The 24,811-nt window shown below is 47.9% G+C and overlaps 1 protein-coding gene across 7 annotated transcripts in view; it reads left to right on the top strand.

The window, feature by feature from the left end:
• Nucleotides 1-24,811, top strand: part of TMEM51 (transmembrane protein 51) — a 58,423-nt gene that overhangs the window by 2,510 nt on the left and 31,102 nt on the right. Inside the window, exons 1-2 of one of the 7 annotated variants that reach the window (XM_035712959.2) lie at nt 18,801-19,598; nt 21,468-21,641. The exons of 2 other annotated variants lie outside the window; for them this stretch is intronic. In XM_035712959.2, the coding sequence (XP_035568852.1) occupies nt 19,328-19,598; nt 21,468-21,641 (445 nt within the window). In that variant the 5' untranslated portion in view covers nt 18,801-19,327. Of the gene's footprint in view, nt 1-4,617; nt 4,658-18,800; nt 19,599-21,467; nt 21,642-24,811 lie in introns of those variants that run through there. 4 more of the 7 variants (XM_025446899.3, XM_025446895.3, XM_025446892.3 and 1 more) reach the window with 4 other exon arrangements.

Below are 24,811 nucleotides of genomic sequence, written 5' to 3'. Positions count from 1 at the left end.
AGGGGTCTTGCATCTGGCTTCCGGCTTCTGGTCATGTCTGTTCTGAAGCTTGGTCAGCTCATTTCTTGCCATTGACAGCTGTAAGGGTGTCTCCCATGTTGGAGGTCTCCCTCTGCTGGGAGGGGGAACCACGCTGTTTCACCAGCCGCAGGAGGACCCCAGAATGTCTTAGGTGGAGGGGACCACTCTCATTTGACCAATAAAACTCAGAGCGGGGAAGGCCATAGAGCAAGTCAGCAGGGACTGCCACCCACCTCCTGAGCACTCCAGGGTCCCCTGCGTCCTCCCAGGAGACCTGGCCTGGACTCCAGCTTAGTACAGGTTTGGTGGTTTCTCAGGCTCTCCTTCTTGCCGGCCACTTCATAGAGTCTTGCCCCTCCCCGGCCTGGACAGGTGGCCTGGCGTTTTGGTTCTCTTCCTCTTGGACTGAGCCCCTGGTACACCGGCTGCCCCTCCTGGGAGCTCTGGGCCCCCAAAGAAACAGGCCGCTTGTTTGGTTTTCCCTGCCTCTGCCCCAAGACACCAGCCAGAGGCAGCCCTCCGAGGGTCCCTGCTGAGCTCTCCCACTAGCTGTGGCCTCAACCTGATTCTTGACTCCTCCCTCCCCTCAGCCCCAACCCTTATCTTGGGAGGCTGGTTGGCCCTGCCTTCTATCCAGTGTTGTTTACTTGGGCTAAGCTGCCAACAGTCTCTTATTCTCTCTTGCCCTAGATTTATCAGACTTAGCAGCCTTTAAACCTGAATGCCGATCCCTTTAGCTCTTAGGCTTCTGAAGCCAGAGGGGACCAGAGCTATCAGAAAGTCTAATCTGCTTATTTTATAAATGGGGAAACTGAGGCCCAGGGAAAGGAAGGCACTGGCTTGAGTTCAGAGGTAGGACTAGACCCCGTTTCCTGATTTCAAGGATGGTTCTTGAAAATAAACCAAAGCAGTGAAATCAGAGGAGCCTCTTTCTCTCTACTCTCCACACTGGATGTTTTGGAGACATCCACAGTGACGTATCCAGGAGGGGTAAATGCTGAGGGACCTGGAAGACGGGTGCACATTGAGGAGTATATATCTTGGGGCGCCTGGGGGGCTCAGTGGTGGAGCGTCTGCCTTTGGCTCAGGCCATGACCCCGGGGTCCTGGGATTGAGTCCCACATCGGGTTCCCTGCAGGGAGCCTGCTTCTCCCTCTGCATCTGTCTTTGCCTCTCTCTGTGTCTCTCATGAATAAATAAATAAAATCTTTTAAAAAAATGAAAGAAGAAGTATATATCTTGACATTTTCAAGTTCTATCTGCTCAAACTGGCATTAAGGCCAGAGAATAAGCTAGTGATTAACCGACATTATTTGCTGCTCCTCTAAGCATACAGGCATTTAAGGTTGTTTTCTCCCCAAAATTACAAAGGAAGGACACGCTCATCATAGAAAACTTGGATGGAAAACATCACGATATGCTGGCAACCACTGTTGATGGGTGTTTACACAGATTTTTTTTGTTCGCTTGCTTGCTCTGCTACTTCATACCCTGGTTTTTCAGTCCGTCGTCATAACGTGCATTTCCCCGTGTGACAGCACGCCCAGCTCCTACCTGTCAGTCTCACGCACTTCTACCATCCGATGGCTGGAGATGACTCAGGAGGCCAGCTTTCTGTGGCTCTGTCAGAACCCTCCAGCAACCAAAATCCTCGCACGCCATGCAAATTATTCACCTCCGTGGGACTTCAGGGGGCCATTTGTCCGCACTGCCGTGGTGTGGGGAAGGGCATGTTTACAAAATGTAAAGCAAAAATCAATTCTTAGGGAGCCTCTTAGAAACGGAGGAAGTTAGGCATCCAGGTGGCATGGGTGTGATCCAAAGATTACAGAAGGGAAGAAGATGTCTTTGTTTCCTCTCATTTTTTGCTGTGTTGGTTTTAACCCAGCCAAGTGCTCCCACCCCACTGCTACCACCCTTGCCCTGAATCTCCCCAGGGTTCGGCACTGGGGTGGCAAGTGTGGGTTCCTAGGAAAATCAGTACTGTATTGGCTTGCTTGTCTCCAAGCCCTGCCTCTTGGACAGCAAGTGTTTCAGTGGCAGACAATTGAGTTGCCTACTCAGGTGATCCAGGCTGGGTCACCTTTGGGACAGGGTCTCCTGGCAACTCTCAGACTCTAATGGGGTCACAGCTTTGGTAATGCCATATAAATTGTCAATGCTAGAAGTGACCTCAGAGGATCCCTTAGGCCAGTGCCTGCAGACTGTGGGCAGCAACTTAGTGGGTTTGAAAATCAGTTACGTAGTTTTCCACTGGCTTTTTAAAAGTGAAATAGAAGAAAGCCGACTAGAAAACAGCGTGTATCTCACGACAGGAGATGCATTCTTCAAGGAAACGTTCATCTCAATTTTCTGGGTGCGGGTATGCACTGAGTCACCAGATAAATATATTTCCATCTGCCTGGTAAGAACCTTGGGTAGCCCTGCTCCTGTCCGTTGGTTTGGTTTTTGTTGTGTTTTTTTTTTATTTTTTTATTTTTATTTTTTTTTAAGATTTTATTTATTCATGAGAGACAGAGAGAGAGACAGAGACACAGAGACACAGAGACACAGGCAGAGGGAGAAGCAGGCTCCATGCAGGGAGCCCGACGTGGGACTCGATCCCGGGTCTCCAGGATCACGCCCTGGGCTGAAGGCGGCGCTAAACCGCTGAGCCACCTGGGCTGCCCTGTTGTTTTTTTTTAAATTGGGGTACAGCTAACATGCCATATTATGTGTTTCAAGTATACAACATATGTATCCATTGCAAAATGATCCACACAGCAAATCCAGTTGCCATCTGCCACCTGACAAAGTTAACAAGATGTTACTGACTGTGTTCCCCATGCTATACATTATATCCCCCTGACTTCTTTGTTTGATTACTGGAAGTCTGTCCTTCTTTATCCCCTTCACCCATTTTGCCCCCACCTAGCCCCCTCCCCTCTCTCAACCACCAGTCTGGTCTCTGTATCCATGAGCCTGGAGTTTGTTTTGTTTCTTAGATTCCACATATTTGTGAAATCCTGTGGTGTTTGTCTTTCTCTGCCTGATTTATTTCACTCTGCCTAATACCCTCTAGATCTGTTGCTGCAAATGGTAAGATTTCATTCTTTTTTATGGCTAGGTGGTACTTTTTTGTGTATATAAATATTTATGTCGAGTCTTCTCTATCTGCTCATCCAATGATGTGCACTTGGGTTGTTTCCATGTCGTGGATTTTGTTTGTAGTGTTTTTTGTTTTCTTTGTATCGGTATCCAGTAATGAAATTGCTGGATCATAGGGTAGTTCTATTTTCAGTGTTTTGAGGAACCTCCGTACTTTTTCCCACAGTAGCCATACCAATTTACATTCCCACCCACAGTACGCAAGGGTTCCCTTTCTTCCACATCCTTGCCAGCGCATGTTATTTCTTATCTTTTTGATGACAGCCATTCTGACAGGTGGAGGTGATAGCTCATTGTGGTTCTGATGTGCATTTTCTGAGGCTGAGTGATGTTGAGCATCTTTTCGTGTGCCTGTTGGCCATCTGGATGTCTTCTTTGGAAAAATGTCTACTTAGATCATCTGTTTATTTTTTTAATCAGATCCTTTGTGGGCTTCTTCTGTTGTTGAGCTGTGTGAGTTCTTTATATATTTTGTGTATTAACCCCTTATCAGACATATCATTTGCAAATGTCTTCTCTCATTCTGTAGGTTTTCTTTTCATTTTGTTTTCTTTAGGTTTCTTTAGGTCCCATTCTGTAGGTTTTCTTTGTGGTATGGAAGCTTTTTAGTTTGACATAGTCCTAGTTGTTTATTTTTGCTTTTGTTTTCCTTGCCTTTGGAGTCAGATCCAAAAAAACATCGCTAAGACCAATGTCAGGGAGCTTAGGGCTCCTGTCTTCTATCAGGAGTTTTGTGGCTTCAAGTCCTACATTCGAGTCTTTAATCCATTGTGAGTTAATTTTTGTGTATGGCGTAACGGTCCACTGCTTTTTATATTGGGATCCTGGGAAACTTGGAATTTTTTGGACGGGTCCCAGAAGCAGTCAGACGTTTGCAGGGACAGAGTGGTGGGAGGCAGGGCCAGCTGGAAGGAAGCTCTGTTTACAAGTGTTCCAGATGTCGGGGTGTGAAAGATTCCTTTAAAAAAGTTCTGTGGCTTTAAAAACAAAATGAAACAACAGGCTAGAAACCAGTGCTCATCTAGCCACCTCAATTCTTAGAAAAGAAACAGAGGCCAGAAAACAGAGAGTCAGTAGGGGAAGGTGGGCTCTCCGGCCACACGCTCAAGGACCTCTAAAAGTAGCCCCCTGACAGCTCTCCAGATGAGGTGCCAAAGTCAGTGTCAGAGCTGTTGGCCTGAAGCCCACACTCACCGTGAGCCCACGTCCCCCACAGGCCACATTGTTAATGTACACTAGGAATTCATGTTTATCATAAAACCCATTAACTGTCATGCTAATGGCTCAGTTTATATTGCTACGGTGCACAAAATATTAGTTTGTTCAATGCCAGCATCTAAAACCCATCACAGGATTGGTAAGTCCATTTTGGCATTTCTTCTTTTTTTAATGTCCCCAGAGCTTCACTAATGGAAGCATCCAAGAGGTGATGGGCCCAAGGTCACCCGGCAAATCCTGGCAGATCCAGGGTGAGGACTCACCGTGGTAGGTGAGTTCCTTTCTTAAAGACTGTGGCCTCACAGGATGTACAGTTCTGGTTGTCTCCAGAAGGTTCTGCTGTTTCTTTGACTCAGGGTGTAGAACCAGGTGGCTCTAATTCTTGGTGAATTTTATGTCTTTGCCACTTTGTCCTCTCCATATCTGGTCCGGGAGAGAGAGGAGAGAGAGAGAGAGAGAGAGAGAGAGAGAGAGAAAGAGAATTTACCTACCTTAACCTTGTTCTACATTTTCCCCACGCCTACTGGCTGGGCTTGCAGAGGGATACCTCATTTCATTATGTTTTGTAGAAACTGTGTCTATTACAAATTGAAGATTTGTGGCAACCTAGTGTCCAGCAAGTCTGTTGGTGCCATTTTTCTAACAGTATTTGCTCACTACCGGGTCCCTGTCACATTTTGGTAGTTCTTGCAATATTTCAGATTTTTTCCTTATTACTTTGTATGGTGACCTGTGATCAGTGATCTTGCCGAAAGCTCAGATGATGGTTAGCATTTTTTAGCAATAAAGGACTTCTCAATTAAGGCATGTACATTGTTTTTTTTAGACACAATGCTGTTGTACATTTACTAGACTCCAGTATGTTGTAAACATAACTTTGTATACACTGGGAAACCAAAACATTCATTTGACTTGTTTTATTGCCATATCCACTCTCTTCCAGCGGTCTAGAACTGAACCTGATCTCTGAGGTATGCCCATACTGGCTAGGGTATAGGCATTGTTCATTGACACGTGGTAGAGGAGGATCTGATTTAAAAACATGCTTTCAAAAAAATAATAAATAAAACACGCTTTCAAATATTATGTCTTAATTAACTGCAGTTTGGATGATAGCAATTATGTATCAGAGTTGTCCTTGGGTCATTGGTTTCAAATAGTGACAGGTGCAAATTCTTCTATGGTGGTGGGGGAACATTATCTTTGGCTCATCACAAGCTGTGACTTTTAACTAACGTACCGGTATGTTCTGTGTGCCAGGGTGAGCTAGAGGGCCAGCTCCCGCCCCCCAGATGGGGCTGATCAGCCTGGGGGGCGGGGGTGGGGAGCTGGCTGTAAAGGCACCATCGCAGTTCTGCCGACAGTGATGAGGTAGCCCAGGAGCCAGAAGAGGAAATTTCACCCAGACCTAGAGTGTCAAGGACGGGCTTTCAGAAAGCTGAATCTAAGCTGAAATCTGAAGAGGGGCAGAAGGTCAGCAGCAGAAAAGGGGGCACCTGGAAGAAGCAACAGCCTGAGTAAAGGCCCCAAGATAGAGAAGAGCTTAATTCACATGGGCAGATACTAGATGTGAAGGATGGGATGGGAGAAACCTTTTGTACAATTTCTTCTTAAAAGTCATTTTGGAAGTAAGACTCATTCATTCAGCCAGTATTTATTGAGTTTTTTCTACAGGCCAGGTGTTCTGGGTTTGGGAGACATCAAGGAGACATGGTCCCTGCTCTCGTGGAGCTGACATTTCATTGGGGTGGAGCAAGGAATTAGTAAATTAGGACACAAATAAGTGAAATCAAGAATCTAATAAAGAAGTAAAATCTTTACCACTCCCTCAACTGCCTACAGGATCAAGGCTAAACTAAGACACTCAGCCTTCAAAGTTCTAAAGACTGGAGTCTCCTAAATACTGGACTCCTTAGAGTTCAGGCTCAGTTTCCCCTTCCAGACCCATTGCTTCTGCCCCAGCTCCTCCCCCCAAACAATGGAGGAGTTGTAAAGAACCAGAACCACTGCCCACCTCCACCTGCCTCCTACACCCCCACCCACAGCCATGAACTATGATGGTTTTCTCTTCTATTCCTTCTACTTTTCTGCCTAGACCATTCTCTGTCCTAAACAAAACTCTTTTTTTTTTTAATATGTTATTTATTCATGAGAGACACAGGGAGAGAGAGAGAGAGAGAGAGAGAGGCAGAGACACAGGCAGAGGGAGAAGCAGGCTCCATGCAGGGAGCTCGACGTGGAACTCGATCCCGGACTTCCAGGATCACGCCCCGAGCTTAAAGCTGCGCTATACCGCTGAGCCACCCGGGCTGCCCCAAAACTCTTAAAAAAACACACACACACACACCCAAACTCTATTTTGGAATAATGTTATAATTTATAGAAAAGTTGCAGAAATCATACAGCTTTCCTATATCCTTCACTCAGCTTACCTTACCTAACATGTACATAACAAAACTGAGGAATTCGAATTACCGCTCACAAAATGGTGGACTTTATTTGGATTTCACCAGGTTATTTTGTTGTTGTTTCTGCTCTGGGATCCATTTCAAGACACCACACTGCATTCAGTTGTCCTGTCTCCTTTGTCTCTCATGGCCTATCACAGTTTCTAGGGGTATTCTTGAATTTTGTGACCTTGAAAGCTTTGAGGAGTACTGGTCAGTATTCTGTAGAATGTCCCTAACTTCAGGTTTGTCTGATGTCTCATAATTAGACTGGGATTTGGGGTTTGGGGAAAGAATACGACAGTGGTGAAGTATCCTTATCATTGCATCATGTTGGGATTTACCTCATATATAGCAACATGACTCAACCTGTGGTGCTGACCTTGGTCATTTGGTTAAAAGTGGTGTCTGTAAGACTTCCCCACTGTAGAATTACTAGAGCCCCTTTTGGGAGGGGGCTTTTAAAGGATGATAGTCAAAAGTAAAATCATAAAATAAATGACTGAAAATGGTTGATAGATTAGGCTCCTAAAATTAAAAAGCTTAAAAAAATTTAAAAAAATTAAATTAAATTAAAAAGCTTCAGTACAGCAGATGATACACTGGAGCAACATTTGCAACAGGGGGTGGACAAGGGGCTGTTTTCTAAACACAGACCGAGTTTTTCCACTTAGTATGAAAAGCCAAAGTCCCTCAAGAAATGGAAAAACAAAAAACAAACAAAAGAAATGGAATAAGGAAAAGATGCTGTTGGCCAAAAAGCATGTAGGGGTGGGGGGAAGAGAAAAAAAAAACCAATCAAGAAATGTAACCATGATACACCAATGTTTTCTAATTAATTGTCTGTATTCAAGAGTCCCCATAATATCAGGATCAACCACTGATTTTATTTTTATTAAGTTTGTATTCAAATTTCGGGTAGTTAACCTAGAGTGTAATAATAGTTTCAGGTGTACAATATAGTGATGCGGACTTCTGTACAACACCCCGTGCTCATCGCAACAGGTGACTGATAGTCTCCTTTATTCCAAGATAGTCCCCAAAGTGTGTTTGGTCTCCCGTGGCACTGATACATTTGAAGAGATGAAGCTGATGTCTTCATTGTTTGCTTTTCACCTCATGGCTGGTTGAGTTTTAAACTTTTATGGCAAGAAATTTTCACATATGCTGTGGTATAGTTGTCATTGCATCACATCAAGAAGCATTGGAGGTCAGAGCTCAAGAAAGAAGATGAAAGAGAAGAAAGAGAAGGAGAAGGCGGGGGAGGCAGAGAAGGAGAAATGTCCTTAGCCAGTAAGCACATGGGGGAAAAAACCCCAACATTCACCCTCATCATATTAAAGAAAATGCTGCTTAATACCATCAGGGTGCCTGGGTGGATCAGTGGTTGAGAGTCTGCCTTTGGCTTATGTCATGATCCTGGGGTCCTGGGATCGAGTTCCGCATTGGGCTCCCCATGGGGAACCTGCTTCTCCCTCTGCTGTGTCTCTGTCTCTCCCTGTGTCTCTTATGAATGAATAAATAAATAAAATCTTTTTGAAAAACCCAATACCATCATTCATATATGAAATTTTAAATGTTTTAAATGTTTCAAAATTTTAAGTTAAAGAGTGCTCATCTTTCATGAGCTCATGGTGGGGACGAGGACAGTCTGAAATGCATCTCAAAGCTTAAAAAAACACAGCAGTTTCAATACCAAGAGTTTATCCAGAGGAAACACGATTGTGTAAGGGGTTGGTTTCAATACTGTTATTTTTAAAAATAGCAATAAAATTAGAAGCCAACCATGTGTCTGGCCATAAACGACTGGTTAGTTATGTAAATGATGAGTCCTTCACATACCAGAATATTCCTCAACCATTAGAAGTTATGGTTTCAGTGAATTCTGATGATGTGCAAAATTGTTCGTTATATAGCAACATTTTAAAAGTTAGGTCACCAAGCCGTGTTACAGTAAGATCTCATTTTTGTAAGAAAGAAAGAAAGAGAAGAAGAAAAAAGAAAGAAAAGAAGAGGAAAGAAAAGAAAAGAGGAAGGGGAAGGGGAGGAAAGGAAAAGAAAAAAGTATGTTTGCTTACAAAACACAAGAAAGTCTGAACACCATGGATGTTATCAGTAGTCACAGATGGCGAGCTTATCGGTGATTTTCATATCCTTTCTGTTAATCTAGATTTATTAATGTTTGTTTAATAAAGAAGCATTGGTTTTATAATAAGAGGAAAATGTTTTCTTTTTTTAAAAAATCCCCTGGGGTTGTAGTGGCTCCCCCAAGGGTGACTGGGAGGTAGGGTATTTGTGAGCTCTGGAGGGCTTGCATAGGTTGGCCCCTGGTCCAGGTGGTCCTTTGATGATTTTAACTTTGAGCATCTGATTCTCCCTTCCCAGGCTGAAAAAGCTGAGAGGTGAACATGGTGAAAACACAGCAGCTCACTGGTCTGCACCTGTGAAAGCCACTTGTTACGGGCTGTGTTTTTGTCCCCACCCAAATTCATTCTCCCAGGGTGATGGTATTAGGAGGCGGGGCCTTGGGAGGAATTTAGCTTAGGTGAGGTCTCGAGGGAGTCTATCATGATGGGATTAGTGCCCTTAGGAGGAGAGGAGAGAGAGAGAGCACCCAGGACACAGCCTGAAGGCCACCTGCCATCCACAGCCAGGAGGCAGGCCCTCACCCTGACCCGAGACTTGCAGCCTCCGGAGCGGGGAGGAGCCTATGTCTGTTGGTAGAGCCGCGCGGTGCGTGGTGCTTGTTACAGCAGCCCGAGCTAAGACGCCACCCTCCCAGCGCTGTGTCATCTATGTCATCATGTCATGTACATCCTTCTAAATTTACAAACGGGAAAACTCACCCTTTCTCATGTATAGTTCTCCAGTGCTGATAAACGCATACAGGTGTGTAACTGCCACCACAATCAAGATATGGGAAAGTTTCATTAGAGATGTCTGGGGGGCTCAGCGGTTGAGCATCTGCCTTTGGCTCAGGGTATGATCCCGGGGTCCCGGGACTGAGTCCCCCATCGGGCTCCCTGCAGGGCGCCTGCTTCTCCCTCTGCCTGTGTCTCTGCCTCTCTCTGTGTGTCTCTCATGAATAAATAAATAAAAATCTTTCTTAAAAAGTTTCATTACACCCCAAATTCCCTGGTGCTGCCCCCCTGGTCCTCGGCAGCCACCGGTGTTGGGCATCCTTAGAGTTTTGCCTTTGCCAGGACGTCACACAAATAGAATCCCACAGTAGGAAGCCTTTGGAGTCCGGCTGCTTTCACCCAGCATCACGCTTTGGGATTGTCCATTGCTCGGATGTAACAAATGTAGATCCATTTGACCCTTCACCTGTTGAAGAATATTTGGATTGTTTCTGGTTTGGGGTGATCGCTGCCATAAACATTCACGCGCAGGTTTTAATATGAACGTAAACGTTTTCCGTCTCTCTTGAGCAGATCCCTTGGAGTGGGACTGCCTGGTGTGTCTGGTGAGCGGATCTTCCTACCAAGTGGCCAAAGTTTCGGGCTGCAGATCCGGGGAGGGGAGCAGGAGACTCTTGCTGAGCACCTGCTGTGTGCACTGACTCTTGCTGAGCACCTGCTGTGTGCACTGACTCTTGCTGAGCACCTGCTGTGTGCACTCCCAGCGCCGGGAGCTTTCCGTGCACAGCCTCAGTGGTGCTCAGCTCAGCCAAGGAAATACCGGGCTCCGGCCGCCCCTTTGCCCACAGAAAAGGCAATTACACGCTCTTCGACCTGATAAATGCCGAGCCACTCTCCTTGAACTTGGACAGGGTTGTGGTGGGAGGCTGTTTATCCTCCTCTGCGTGTCCTCCCTCTACATTCCAGCTTTGTTCTAGCATTTACTGTCTTCATCACCCCCGGCCGGGCTCAGAGCAGACTGGGTTGAGCGCACACCCCTGAACTGCCCAACTCCTCCTGTGTAGGGACCTGGTAGATTATGAATAACCCCCTCCCTCAACTTGGCACTTTAATGTTGGATGTTGGACGCCCAGGAGAAACAGCGTCACGCCACCCCTACCCCTTGGAAAGAGTTTGGCAATGAAAGTATGTTCTGAGAACTGTGGTTTAAAAGAAATGTTTGAACTTGAATCTGAATAAAATGATAGGATTTTCTCCATTTTTTTTTTCCTAGAGAGTTGAAACTATAAAATCTGATTTTGAAATATTTCAAGATAATCTTAGGAACTGTGTGTTCAATTCCACCAGCTAATATTTTTAAATTTATTTTCTCAAAGTTGTGATTAATGTTCACTGACCATAACTAATTCAAATATCAAAATTATAAAGCAGTGAGACTGATTTCTTTTTAAAAGAACACCAGAACTTATATCTTCAGATGGTCACCTTAGGAAGCAATATGTTCATTAAAACTACCTTTGCATTTGTGCTCAAAACTAGGAACATATTTTTATATCATTCTCAGCCTTTGAGAGTAAATCATATGTAACTGGTGAATAAAGCTGGATGATAATCTCTAAAAAAGAAAAAAAGGGCCCCACTGCTCTGGGAGGAGGTAAGCGGACCTTTTTAGCATTGGTGACCTGTCCCTTCCCCATGTTGCAGGAATGACAGTCGCAGTGGGTTGTGTCTAGGTCTTAACCTAAATAACTTTTTTCTTGACTCTTGATTTAATTAGAAAAAAAATTTTACACATGGTAAAAATTTTTTTTTTAATTTCACACACTGTAAAGGGCTCCCCAATGAAAACAGATAAATCTCCCTCTCATCTCAGAAGCCCAGTCTCGTTTCTCAGAGAGAGCCCGGCTCAGGGTTTCTGGCATAGGCTTCCAGACATTTTCCGGGTGTCTAAGATGCTTTTAAATGCTGCTTTTTGATATTCAAGTGTTGTCAGCATCGTTCTGAAATTGTTGGGTACTTTTAAACTAGTAATTGCTCATGTCAGGGTCCTCAGATTGCCTTTGAAGACCCACGAACCCCCTAAAATTTTACGGGAAACTTCCATCTCTGCATTTTTCTGTGGAGGGTCAGTTTTCATTAAGGGCCTGTGTACACACACACACACACACACACGAAGAAACACACAAAAAGGCATAGCAGAGGGTATGAGAGAAGCAACCTTTTACTGATTAAAAAGTAGTTAAATGTGTAATTAGCTGGGGAGGGGGGACCAGTTCTGAATTTACGGATCATCAGTCCCTAGTTTTATGGTTGGAAGCCGACGGAGCTGTTGATTGAGTAGTGTTGTCCCGGAGGGACAAGGGGGACAAGGGGACAAGGGGAGCTGCGCCTGGCCGAGCCAGCGGCCGTGAACTTCACCGAGCTCTTCCCTCCGCATTTCACTGACTCATTGCCTGTGGGGAAGTGTGTTGGCAGCTTTAGAACACATGCACGCTCTTGCCCGGGACGGAGTTACCCATTTACCCATTTACTGGGAACTTCTCACAGGAAGGAGGAGAAAAACTTGCTTCCGAAAAGAGGATTTCAGGCAGAAAAACATTTTAAAAGATTTTAGGGAAATTCCTGGGAGCTAGAAGAGCCATAACTGGTCGGTGTCGTAAGTCATGAAGGTTTGGGGGAAATGACCCTTTATGGGGTCAATATTCTTGATGGAGTTGGGGGTGCAGAACCAACAGCCCCCCCCACACCCTTGTTTTGGGGTGGCCCTGGGAGGCAGATCCTGGCTGGCAAGCTGGAGAGGGGGTCTGACCTCACGAGGTATTTCCAATGTCAGTTTAAATGCACACAGCAAAAAAAAAATAAAAAAATAAAAAGATAAATGCACACAGCAGTGTGCCAGGAGCTATTCTAAGCATTTTGAGTATATTAACTCATAATCCATTGATCTTCATAACAGTCTAGTGACATGGGGAAACTGAGGCAGGAGTAGGCTAGCTACTGTGCACACAGCCTCACATCTCAAGGACTCAGGACAGGTCACAACGTAACCTGCTGGGTGGGTTATTCAGGGACCCAGGCTTCGTCCATCTCCAGCACTTGGTTTCCAAGGCCTTGGCGAGCTAATGACACTACCCCCTAGCTGTAGAGACGGGTTTTAAGCCCAGGTAGGCCGGTTCCAGAGTCTGTATTCTTAATCACTACATCATGGTGAGGAATGAGAGCACTGGCTTTTAGCTAGATTGACCTGGTGTGTCACCTCAGAACCAGAAGTAGGGAGATAACAGGGCGTTCTGGAGAACATTGGGGCCTCATTGCCAAGGGATCAAGCTCCTCTGGCTAAGGAGCAAGCTGGGTAAATCTCAGAGACGTTTTTACCTCGTCTTCTGCACATATAAGTAAAAGCCCTTTCCCCCAAAAGTGTGCACCTGAAATAAATGTATGTCAACTGTGTTGATGCCTGACGCTTGGATCTTTCTGCCACAGATGTCATCTGTGCAGAGCTGATTGCCCCATGTTGCCGCTTGTTTTGCTAAATTTCAGCACCCTGGTTACAACGTTTCTCCCGAGTTGAAGTGTCTTCTTATGGAAACAACCCAAATGTCCAACATAAAGACCTGGACAATAGACTATGGTACATCCACCCATGGGAATGCCACATGGCCGTTAAACATGGTGGTGATGGAGACCTTGAGAGACATAGACCGTTCTAATCTAGTAATGCAAAAAAAGCAGATTACAAAGCCAGTCCATTTTTTTTTAATTTTAAAAAAGATACTAAGAGTGTAAAAATGTGAATATTGACCATTTCTAAATTTCCTATAGAGAAACATGTATTAAAGTTACAGATTTAAATTCAAGTGCTGGCCCTCATGACTGCAGTGAGTTGGCCAATTGCTGAACATCCCCTAATGGGAGGAGAGTTTTAGGATTTTATGAGGAGTAAATGAGCTATGTGTAGAAAGTACTTGGCACACAGTAGATGCTCAATACAGTTTTAGATGCTGTTATTGTCCTAATTGCTTTTTAAAAGTCTTCCCCCCCCCCCAAAAAAAAAATCTTCCCATTCTGATGAGCCCACTCCATATCCAGATGAACCATTTCCAGTGGCCAGAGGTGGGGGCTTTATGGCAGCGGGCCTGGGGTCGTGGACCTGTGAGCAGGCCAGTGTGCTGGGGAGGTCCGGCCTCCCCCTGGCCTCTGCTGCAGGACAGGGCACTGCCAAGTGTCTGAGACACTGCTTTTAAGTGTCGGCCCAGGGGCGCTCCGGCTGATGTCTGGCTTCTGTCTGCTGCACAGAAATAACGGCAGGGTTCTGGGCATAATGGCATATTGGGAAACATGTGGAGTCTGAGTCAGACTATTTGGATTCCACCTCGATTAAATAGAGATAATTTAATGTCATCTCTGTCGGGTGGGGGTGAGGATGAAGTGGTGCTAAGCTTGCGAAGCCTTAGCATGATGTCTCAGTAAAGGCCAGCGCTCACAGACAGGCCTCAGAAATTCATATAATAAAATTATATCAAGAATACAACATATTTTCCATAGATGTATTTCCAGGACCTTTTCGTCATCCTCGACAGAAATGGAGGAAGGCTTGTTAAATGCCAACAGGAGAGATCCTTAAACTTCAGCACGTGTCGGAAGCTCCCCCGGAATTTCTCCTTCAGTCGGTCTGGAGGGTTGGGGTCTGACAACTTGCATTTCTAACAGGCTCCCGTGGTGCTAATGCTGTCGGTCCAGGACCACATTCGGAGAACCACTGTCTAAGATTGAAAGGTCTGCAGGAAAGGGCAGATGATGAGCTCATCCAGCCTGAACTCAGGAAGCTGGGCCACTATGACCAATGGAATTTGGGATTTATTATAAGAATTAGATCTTGCCCAGTTATGGGAGGGTGGGGGATACCGGGAGGAGGGGTAGAAGTGAAGGTGAAATGGGACCCAAGAGACCAGGATGTCCAGCCATCAAAGTGAGACCACATAGAAGCCCGTGGGCAGCTATTGCCTGGTGGGTGCCTAGCTAGGTGCCTGGTGGCAGCCTGGGGACACTGTCGGTCAGCAGGACCAGCAGTCAGAGGGAGGAGCTGGACACAGACCAGATAGCAGGATGGGCTCAAACCTGCCTGACCCCCATGGTGCCTGTCCATAACTGCATCTACCTCAAGAGCATGATGGCTGGCTACTTCTTCACTTCCACTTTCCAGATTTCCCACAAACTTCCAGATTTCCCACAAACTCCTAACCTAGAGCTGATAGGAAGGCAGATTCTGGGAAGCAATTCCAGCTTTATCAAGTTGGCACAACATAAGTTATCATAACAGATGAATCAGTCCCTGCCATGGAGCTACCTCCCTGAACTCATGGGTGCTTGGGGAGGGGGAGGCCCTTGGCTGTGGGTTTCCCAGCTCTCCCAGCAGGACCTTCTGGCTGGCACAGATGTGGCCCACCCCATCGATCCTCTGCTCAGAGCATCAATCAGCTGGATTAGAACTGTTAGGAAACTTACAGAAACAGAGGTTCCCAGGCCCCAGCTCAGGCCTCTGATGGGAACCCAGGAATCTAGATTTTTAACTTGCCCTGTAGTTGATTCAGACATCCAGCCAAGTTTGGAACTCCTGACATATGAAGCAGAAAGTACACTCTGGGGCCAGACAGATGTGAGTTAAATTCTGGTTAGTAGCTTTGTGATCGTGGACAAGTGGCTTATCCTTCCTGATCTGATACTGTTGACTCATCTGTAAAATGGGCATAATGCCTGCCTTCCTCACGGAAGGGCCTGGGGACTGAATGACCTAATGTATCATAAACTTCTGGCGTGCATAACATATGGCACTTAATACAGTTAATAACTGGCATAGACATGTCTGGGGGTATGTCAGATAAGCCCAGAGTCCTCTCTTTCTTCTTAGGAATCTGGGCCTGAACCTGGCCATATTTTTACATATGTTGTTTTCCCACATCATGAAAACCAGACTTGCTTTTCTTGTGTCTCCATTCATACTCCAAGCATTATTTCATATAAAGATCAGTTGCTTGGGGTGCCTGGGTGGCTCAGCAATTAAGCGCGTCTGCCTTCGGCTCAGGGCGTGATCCTGGGGTCCTGAGATTGAGTCCCACATCAGGCTGCCTGCAGGCAGCCTGCTTCTCCATCTACCTATGTCTCTGCTTCTCTGTGTCTCTCATGAATAAATAAATGAAATTTAAAAAATAAATAAAGATCAGTTGCTCAATCTTGAAAAAGAACAAAATTGTAGGTATCAGACTCGCAGATATCAAGATGTACTACCAAACGGTATGGTACTGGCACAAAAATGGGCACATTAGATCAGTGGAACAGAATAGAGAGCTGAGAAATACACCCACACTTTTATTTTCAATTGATGACAAAGGTGGCAAGAATGTACAGTGGGAAAAAGACCATCTCATCAACAAATGGTGTTGAGTAAACTGGATGGCTCCATGCAAAAGAATGAAACTTCTTACGCCATACACAAAAACAAACTCAAAACAGGTTAAGGACCTAAGTGTGAGACCTGAAACCCTACAAATCCTAGAAGAGAGCAAAGCAGAAATGTCTGAGAAATTGGCTGTAGCAACATTTTTCTGGATGTGTCCCCTGAGGCAAGGGAAATAAAAGCAAAAACAAACTACTGGAACTACACCAAAAAAAAAAAAAAAAGCAGCTTCTGGATAGCAAAGAAAACCATCAACAAAAAGACAACAAAAAACAACCTACTGGATGAGAGAAGATATTTGCAAATGGCATATCTGATAAAGGGTTAGTATCCAAAATATATAAAGAACTGATACAACTCAACACCCCCAATAAACCAAACAACCCAATTTAAAAACGGGCAGGAGACATACATGAACAGACATTTATCCAAAAAAGACCAATAGATACATGAAGAGATGCTCAACATCACTCATCGTCAGGGAGATGCAAATCAAAGCCACAATGAGATATCACCTCACACCTGTCAGAGTGGCTAAAATCAAAAACACAAGAAACAACAGATGTTGGCGGGGATGAGGGGGAAAAAAGGAGCCCTCCTGCACTGTTGGTGGGAATGCAAACTGGTGCAGCCACTGTGGAAGACAGTATAGAGTTCCTAAAAAAAAAAAAGAAAGAAAGAAAGAAAGAAAGAAAGAAAGAAAGAAAGAAAGAAAGAAAGAAAGAAAGAAAGAAAGAAAGAAAAAACAAAAACTAAAACAAAAAAACAAAGAAAGGTAGACTTACCATATGATTCAGTAATTCCACTCCTGGTTATTTACCCAAAGAAAATGAAAATGCTAATTCAAAAAGATGTGTGCCCCCCAATGTTTATAGCAGCATGATCACCAATAGCCAAATTATGGAAAGAGCCCAAGTGTCCATCGATGGGTGAATGGATACAGAAGATGTGTCTGTGGGCAATGGAACATTACTCAGCCGTATGAAAGAATGAAATCTTGCCATTTGCAACAACATAGATGGAGCTAGACACTATAATAAGTGAAATTACGTCAGTCAGAGAAAGCCAAATACTATATGACTTCAATTATATGTGGAATTTAAGAAATAAAACAAAGAAAAAAAGAAACAAACAAACAAACAAACAAACAAAAAAACCCAGACTCAACCATAGAGGACAAACTGGTGGTTTGTCCAGAGGGAAATAGGTGAAGGGGATTAAGGGGTGCGCCTGTTGTGATGTGTCCTGAGTGGTGTATACAATTGCTGAATCACTACGTTGTACACCTGAAACTAATATAACACTATGTTAATTATACTTGGATTTTTTTTTTTTTAAAGAGGTTCTTCAACAACAACAAAAAAGTATCAGTAGCCTATTTCTTCTTTAGGCGCATTTCACAAATTCCACCTTTAACTACCAATGATTCCGTCAAGACCATTCTAACCTCCAGCCCTGTTGCATCCCAAAACGTTTTCTTGCATCTGGAATCTTTGTTGTTTTCTTGGAACATTTCCATCTTTCCGCTCATGCCTGTCATTTTGACACTCAGTGAATTGCTGTGGTCTGCGTGACAGAACCAACCGCTTTTCCAAGAAAGCAAGCTGGAAGATTTCACAATGTCTGCTCCTCCGAGGATGAAAGCAGCCCTCCTGGGCCAGGCTGGTTGATAAAAGGAACTTTGGCTTTGAAGTGTGCTTTTAAAGAAGCTGTTATTCCCAAACCAAGCAAAAGCAGCAATAAGGAAAACAGGGTTTTGCGTTTCAGCTGCTGGAAGGGTGAGAAAGGAAATGATGATTTTTAATGGTCAGAAATCAGGGAAGGCTGGCGGGGGGCCTTTGGAGAATAGCTTTCAACATTCGGCAGAGGTGCCAGGGCACACGGGGCGTCTCGGAGCGAAAGCAGCATTCCACACCTTAGACACACCTCTCTTGGCTTCAGTGACGTGATCTCACTATTTTGCTATCTCAGTCTCAGCTCAGATTTTTCATCCTAGAGACAGATGGAATCATTCATTGTTTGCGGAGTTTTCCCCATCTCCGTAAAGGATCTGTATTAGCTCAGGCTGCTGTAACAAATACCATAGACTGGGTGGCTTAATAACAGAGACTTATTTTCTTACAGCGCTGGGAGGTCCAAGATCAAGGTCTCACGTGGTCAGGTCCTCACGAGGGCTCTCTTCCTGGCCTGCAGACAGATGCCTTCTTGCTGTCTCATCACATGGCCTCTCCTTGGTTCATGTGTGTGGACAGAGAGAGAGAGAGCAAGCTCTCTCGAGTCTCTTCGTGTAAGGGCACTAATCCCATCGGATCAGGGCCCCGCCTTCATGACCTCTTCTAACCCCGATTACCTCCCAAATGCCCCATCTCCAAATACCATGACATTGGGGGTCAGGGCTTCAACACGTGGATTTAAATTCGGTTCTTTTTTTTTTTTTTTTTTTTTTTTTAATTCGGTTCTTAACAGCGCCCTAGCTTCCTCTTGATTGCTCGGGTTAAAATCAAATCTGTAATAAGTTCATCTCCATTTGTCACCTTTGCCCTGGGCTAGGGCGGTACCGTCCTAACTGGCTCCCTGCTGCCCCCGTGCCTTGCCCGTCTTCCAAGGTTATTCCTGCCTGGGGCCTTTGCACTGACTGCTGTCTCCATCTGAGACTCCTCCCACCTTCCCATCCTGCTGTGCTGCTACCTTGTGGGTCCCAACTGAAATGTTTCCTTCTCTGAGAGGCTTTCCTCAATCACCTTCACCTTTACGCTTACATTCTGTTTCCTTTTCTGAACCATTCTTGGTCCATCCCTTACATTGCATCTCCCAGGCCTTGTGTTGCTCATCACTGTGTTCATTCCTCCACCTGGCGCCCAGTATTGCTCAGTGAACATTAGTTGAGTGAATGAAGTCAGGGAGACTCGTTGAGACTTTGTGATGTAGCTCCGTGCCCAGTGTTAGGCAAGTCCCAGGGAGATGTAAAAATGCAGAGGCAGCGATAAGAACACAGGTATTAAGCCCTGCCTGCCTAACTTCAAACGTAGTTAGAGAACGTGGCATGAAAATCACCCCCTCCAGACCCCTCCAAATGGCCAGGATCGAGTGGCTCATACAAACAACCGGCATTCACACAGCTCAAGAGCAGGCGAGCTGTTTCTCACTGGCCCTGGGAGGAGGCTTCAAGAGGAAGGGGCATGGGAGCTGGGTGTGGAAGGTTAGGCCTTCAGGGTCAGCTGGGGGAGGGGAGAAAGCAAAAGCAGGGAGACCGGACAGTGTGCAGGGGACGGAAGGCAGACCCATGTGACTGGAGTTGTGACAGCAGGACTGTTTCCCGTCCTTGGACACGTCCCTCACATCACACTGATCTTTCTCCTGGGAGAAAGCACATTTCTCTCCACCCTGTACCGATGGTGCCTGGTACTGGGTTCTGCACAAAGCAGGTGCTCCAAGAACACTGGTGTAGAGGTAAGCTTGAATGGGGGGGGGGGGGGTGGTCGGACACTCGGGGAAAAGCTGGACCACATCCCATAGGTGGTGAGGGACTCCCCTGAAGCTTTGGTAGACACTGTGGCCGGAGGGTTGGCATGGCTGGACCGAGCCTTGGGGGCTGAGAAAGCCTTAGAGAAGTGTGTTATAATAATTATCACAATCAACCAGGGCTGAGAAGCAGGAAGGAGGTGGATGGGGTCCAAAGAAAGACTTTGGGAAGGGAGAAGAAATGAATTTGGGACCAACCGAATGTGGAAGGGGACAGGGGTTGCAATCGCAGGTATCTGAGAGGCAGCAGGGCGTGTTAAGGAGAGTCAGGCCGGGTGTGAGGCATCAGGGAGCGGTGGGGATCATGGCAAAGTGGAAGGCAGGCCCCTTCCATGGGACACGGCTCTGACTCAGCACCAGCTGCTTGTAATATGTGAGAATTGGGGCCCGGCTTACCAGATTTTCAAGTTTTATATATGAGATCACCGATGCTCTCGATAATGGCTACTGCTCCACATTACATAATATAAATAACCCTCCACAGTCCAAATAAGATGCTTCTGCAGGTCGGAGACAACCCTCAGCTTGAGACCTGGAGGGGTGTGTGTGTGTGTGTGTGTGTGTGCGCATGCATGCACACGCGCGTGTTGGGGGATGGAGTGAGAAGCAGAGAGAATGCCCAGGGGTGCAGAGATTTCAAGACCAAGTCACCAGGACAATAGTGAGCCTCGCACTATAATTAGGAAGTAGGAAGGAGAGGGGTGGGTGGAGCGGAGGCTGCCGGGGTGATGTGCATGGTCTTATGACAGAGGACACGGCCTGGCAGGACAGCTCATCCTGGGAAGCTGCTGAACTGCAAGGGCAGTGGGTTTGAGACTGGAGGGAGGGCCCGTGTGCGCTCAACCGGTGACGAGTATGGAAGGGGTCTCCCTGGGGCCCCTGTGCTTCTGTAAGGGGTTTGTCCTGATTTTGGAATTTTTGTTTTTGTGTTTTATCTCCGCCCCCCACCTTAAGATAGCCTGATACGGCCCCCGGCAGGAGGCAAATGTAAGAACTCGGGTGTTAGAGCCGTAGGGACACGGCTTGAGTCCTGGTGCAGCCCCTTGCCGTCAGGGACGTTGGACAAGTCCCTCTGGGCCGCACTTTCCTGGGTCTCTGTCCCTCGTGGATGAGAATGCCCGCCCTGATGGGTTGGGGGGAGGCATCCACAGCCTCTCCCTAGGGCTCGTGTCCCACCCACGATGGTTAAAACCATTGCCTCTGGCTCCCCTCCCTCCTGCATGGCTCCTACCTTCTCTTCTGAAATGAGGGACACAGACGGGCTGAACCCGTGTCCTTCGTGGCTCCACTCACCCATCCTGGGCCTTGGGAATGCCCCCGCGGACGTCCCCTTGAAATCTGAACCCACTTCGGCCGGAGGTGGAAGGCAGAGGAGGAAACTTCCAGCTGCTGCCATCTGTTCTCCCCCAGCCACTTAACGCCACAGCACACCCCAAACAGCCCGAAAGAACCTCCTGTCACCATCGAGGGACTTCCAGCCGTGTGGGAAGGGGGCCTGAACAGCCACGGGCCCCCTCCCTGGTCAGGGATGCCGCGGAGCATCCTGAGGCCTCTGCATGCCTGTTTGGATGTCGTTTTGTCCGACAAGGGTCCTGTGGTCTTGGGGGCTCACAGTCCCTGGCAGGAGAGAGAGCGACACAGGCTACTCGGGAGGTAATAGTTACCCACGAAGTCTGTGACGACATTTGTTAAGTACTTACTATGAGCGAGGCACCGGGCGCACCTGGTTTAAGTGTTTGACGTAAGCCCCCACGGCAATGCGCTACGGCGGGTTCCAGTATCACGTCCACCTTACAGGCGAGAAAACTGAGACCCAGTGCAGAGAAGGAGCCTGCACGCCACCCCCACTCAGGTGGCAGAGCTGGGCCGCCCTGGCAGCCGGAGACCCCGTTGCTTACCTGCGCGGAGCTCAGCAAGTGGATACGACTGGAGCATCTTGGGGGAGCCACGTGGTAGCTGAGGCAGAAAGAGGTAAACACGGCCCGAGGGAAACAGGCTCCCCGGCCGGACGCCCCAGAGAGCCGTGTCCTCCCTCCCCCGGCTGTTCGGGTTGAGGAACGTGTCTCACTTGTCAGGAAATGCATCCCCAGACCTAAAGTGGAAGCAACGTGAAGTCCGAGCGCCTTCCGCACTAACCGTGTGACGGCCACCCGGCGTGTGTCACATCCCCTACCCACGCGAGCTCGTGACCCCCTCCTGGCAGCTGCGTTAGTGAAGCCAGACGTTTTATGAGACCCATTTTTACGGCTCAACTGCAATAACTTGCTCAAGTTCATCGAGCCGGGAAGTGGTGTAGCTGGGAGTTGAACCTACCCTGGCCCAGTAACACCAGTCTTGCTAAGGTGATAGCGCTTGGCTGAGTTGACCCACAGGCCACGTGAGGCGCGCGTGGCTGCAGCTCCCGGGCAGAGCCAGCAGGCAGTCTTGGTGGAGGAATAAATCCATCTCTGGCCGCCCCGGGCCTCCTTCCACCTGCCCTTGCTTCCACCCCCACCTGTCGCTACATCCTCCAGTCCAGCTGACTTCCTGGGCTCTGCCTTGGTCCACACTCGGGATGCGCCTCGGGACCCGAGGCTTTTGTGAGCATCAGGACATCTCGGGGAGCTTGCTAAAACAGATCCGGGGCCCCACCCCAGATCCTGACTCTGGGAGTCCATAATGGAGCCGCGGAACCTGCTTATTTAGCCAACCCTGCCCTACCTGCCCTGCCTGTGCAAGGTCGGGGATGCGGAAGTCCTCAGCTAGCAGTGGGTCTCACGTTACAGTCCCTCCGCCTCTTGGTCCCCGTCTGCTGCTCAGCCGACCTCGGCCACCTCCTGTTCTAGGCCTCGGCCTATTGAATCCTCACTCCTGTTACTGCTAAGCATCGCCGTTTTACACGTGAGGGGAATGAGGCTCAGAGGACCTGGATTTGATCACCCCTGGCTCTGACCACCTCACTTTACTACCTCTGCTGAGCTGGTATGGGGGGGGGGGGTCCCTTGGGGCCCCTGGTGGGGTTTAGAGGAAGGGCTGCAGAGGATGCATTTTCATCAGTGCATTCAATCCAGAGACTATTGGGGAAGGAGCCACAAAACTCCGTCAAAGCCTTGGTACCCAGGGGCGCCTGGGTGGCTCAGTCCGTGAAGGAGCTAACTCTCGATTTCGGCTCAGGTCACCATCTCAGGGTCGTGGGGTCCAGCCCTGTGTGTGTTGGGGGGGTCCCCGCTCAGCGGAGAGTCTGCTTCTCTCCTTCTCCCTCTGCCCCTCCCCACCGTTCGTGCACACTGGTGCACGCTCTCTCTCTCATATAAATAAATAAATCTTAAAAAAAAAAAAAAAAGCCTTGGCACCCGGAGTACTCCTCGCACTATCTCTATGGGCTTTTAAGTCCTGGTATGAACAGCTGACATCATTAGTCAGAACAAACCATCCAGATGCAGCTCAGCTTTCAAAGCTAAACGTGAATCAAAATGTGGAATGATGCTCGGTTAGGAAAACGGATTCCTCTGTGATCCGGAGCAGGTCCTGTGAGCTCGGGGGCCTCCCCACCCCACCCCGGACGGAGGCCTGAGGAGAGAGGACCCTAGGGAACCCTAGCCCCCCACCCCCCGGACTGCTGTAGCACCTGGAGAGAGGGTTAGAATAAATTCTCGTCCCCCTGGCCCGTGGCAACACGTGTAGCCAAAGCCTCTTTGAACCGTGTGCAGGGAATCTGAAGGTCTGCGACTGAAGCCTCTCGGGTGCTCCCCCTCCAGGCCTTCATCCCAGGCTGCTCGCGACCATCACGGTGACGCCCTCGGGAGACACTCCTGCACGCCTGCCGCGACCTTGACCGCAGGACCGAGCTCCAGGCCCATCAACCACCTTTTTGTTTGTTGGTTCTGTGTGATTGATTGATGATTGATTGATTGCCTGCCTCTCGGGAATCACAGCGCGGGTTCTTGTCGCAGACAAAAGTGAAGCCGACGCCCCCCTGCCTACGTGACACGTCCGCGCGGGCTGCTTTCCAAGTGACACACGTGCGACTGCAGTAGGCTGAAAGCGGCGTGGTGCCACGGCACAGCACAGCGCTTCTGGATTCCGACCCCTCCTCCCTTCTTGGCCGTGTGACCTCAGGGACGCGTCCACCTGCCTCTCTGAGCCTCGGTTTCATCATCTGTACGATGGGTACAGTCGCCCGCCCTCCTTGCGGGGCTGTCGTGGGCCCTTGGCACCGTGCCTGGCATCAGCTAACACGATGATCCGTATGCCAGGCCCCTTCTGAGTTGACTTTCAGATTCTGGGTCCCTCGGTGACTGGCTCTGTGACCTCGGGCAAATTACTTCCCCTCTCTGCGCTTTAGGTTGTTCCATTTGCAAAATTAAGACCCTGCGTTCCTCATGTACAGGATTGTCCTGAGGGTTAAATGGAGACATGACCTCCAAACTCAGCCCAGCACAGGGCTTGGGACCTGCAAGTGCTCGAGACATGGGAGCGGTTGTGCCAGTGATACGGCGATGGGCACGCACGGCCCTCACTCTCAGGGAGGGCGAGCAGGGCCATAAGTCCCCGCTCCCCAGAGGACTCCAGAGTCGCGGTGCTGGGAGTACCTGGTAGGGCCCTGAGTGACGGGGGACATGGCTGATGCTCCTTGGAGAGCAGATGGGACAGGTCGTAGCAGGGAAGTGCTGGATCTCCCAAGATGAACAGTGACTTACCCGGTGGCCTTGAGGGGGAAAGGTGACCCAGCTGGCCAGAGGACACAGAAATATCGACGGTTCCTTCACTTGGCTGGCCCTGTGTCTTCCCTGGTGGCTTTGTTTCTGGACCCAGGTCTGGAGGTACAATGGTTTATAGCAACTGGCTTTGGGAACTTAGGGACAGACAGACCGGCTTAAACAGATTCCGAATACAAAGATGCCTTTGACCCCAAAAAACACGTGGGGGGTTAATGATTCCCCAACCAGCAGAAGTCTTTATTTTAGAGAAGTGTTCGCCAGGAAATTCGTTTCCATGTCGAGCCCCGTGCGTGTGTAAAATGCTATTTGAATCGGCATAAGAGGGCGAGATTGTGCAGTGGTGACGGGGGCAGTCATGGGGCCAGATCTCGCCTGCCCCCCGCTCCGGGTGGCAGCTCTACTCTGCCTGCCGCCGCCTGTAAGACCCTGTGTCATGGGCCC

This window comes from Canis lupus, chromosome 2 (assembly GCF_003254725.2).
Source record: "Canis lupus dingo isolate Sandy chromosome 2, ASM325472v2, whole genome shotgun sequence".
NCBI lineage: Eukaryota > Metazoa > Chordata > Mammalia > Carnivora > Canidae > Canis > Canis lupus.
This window is presented reverse-complemented; position numbering and strand designations above follow the sequence as displayed.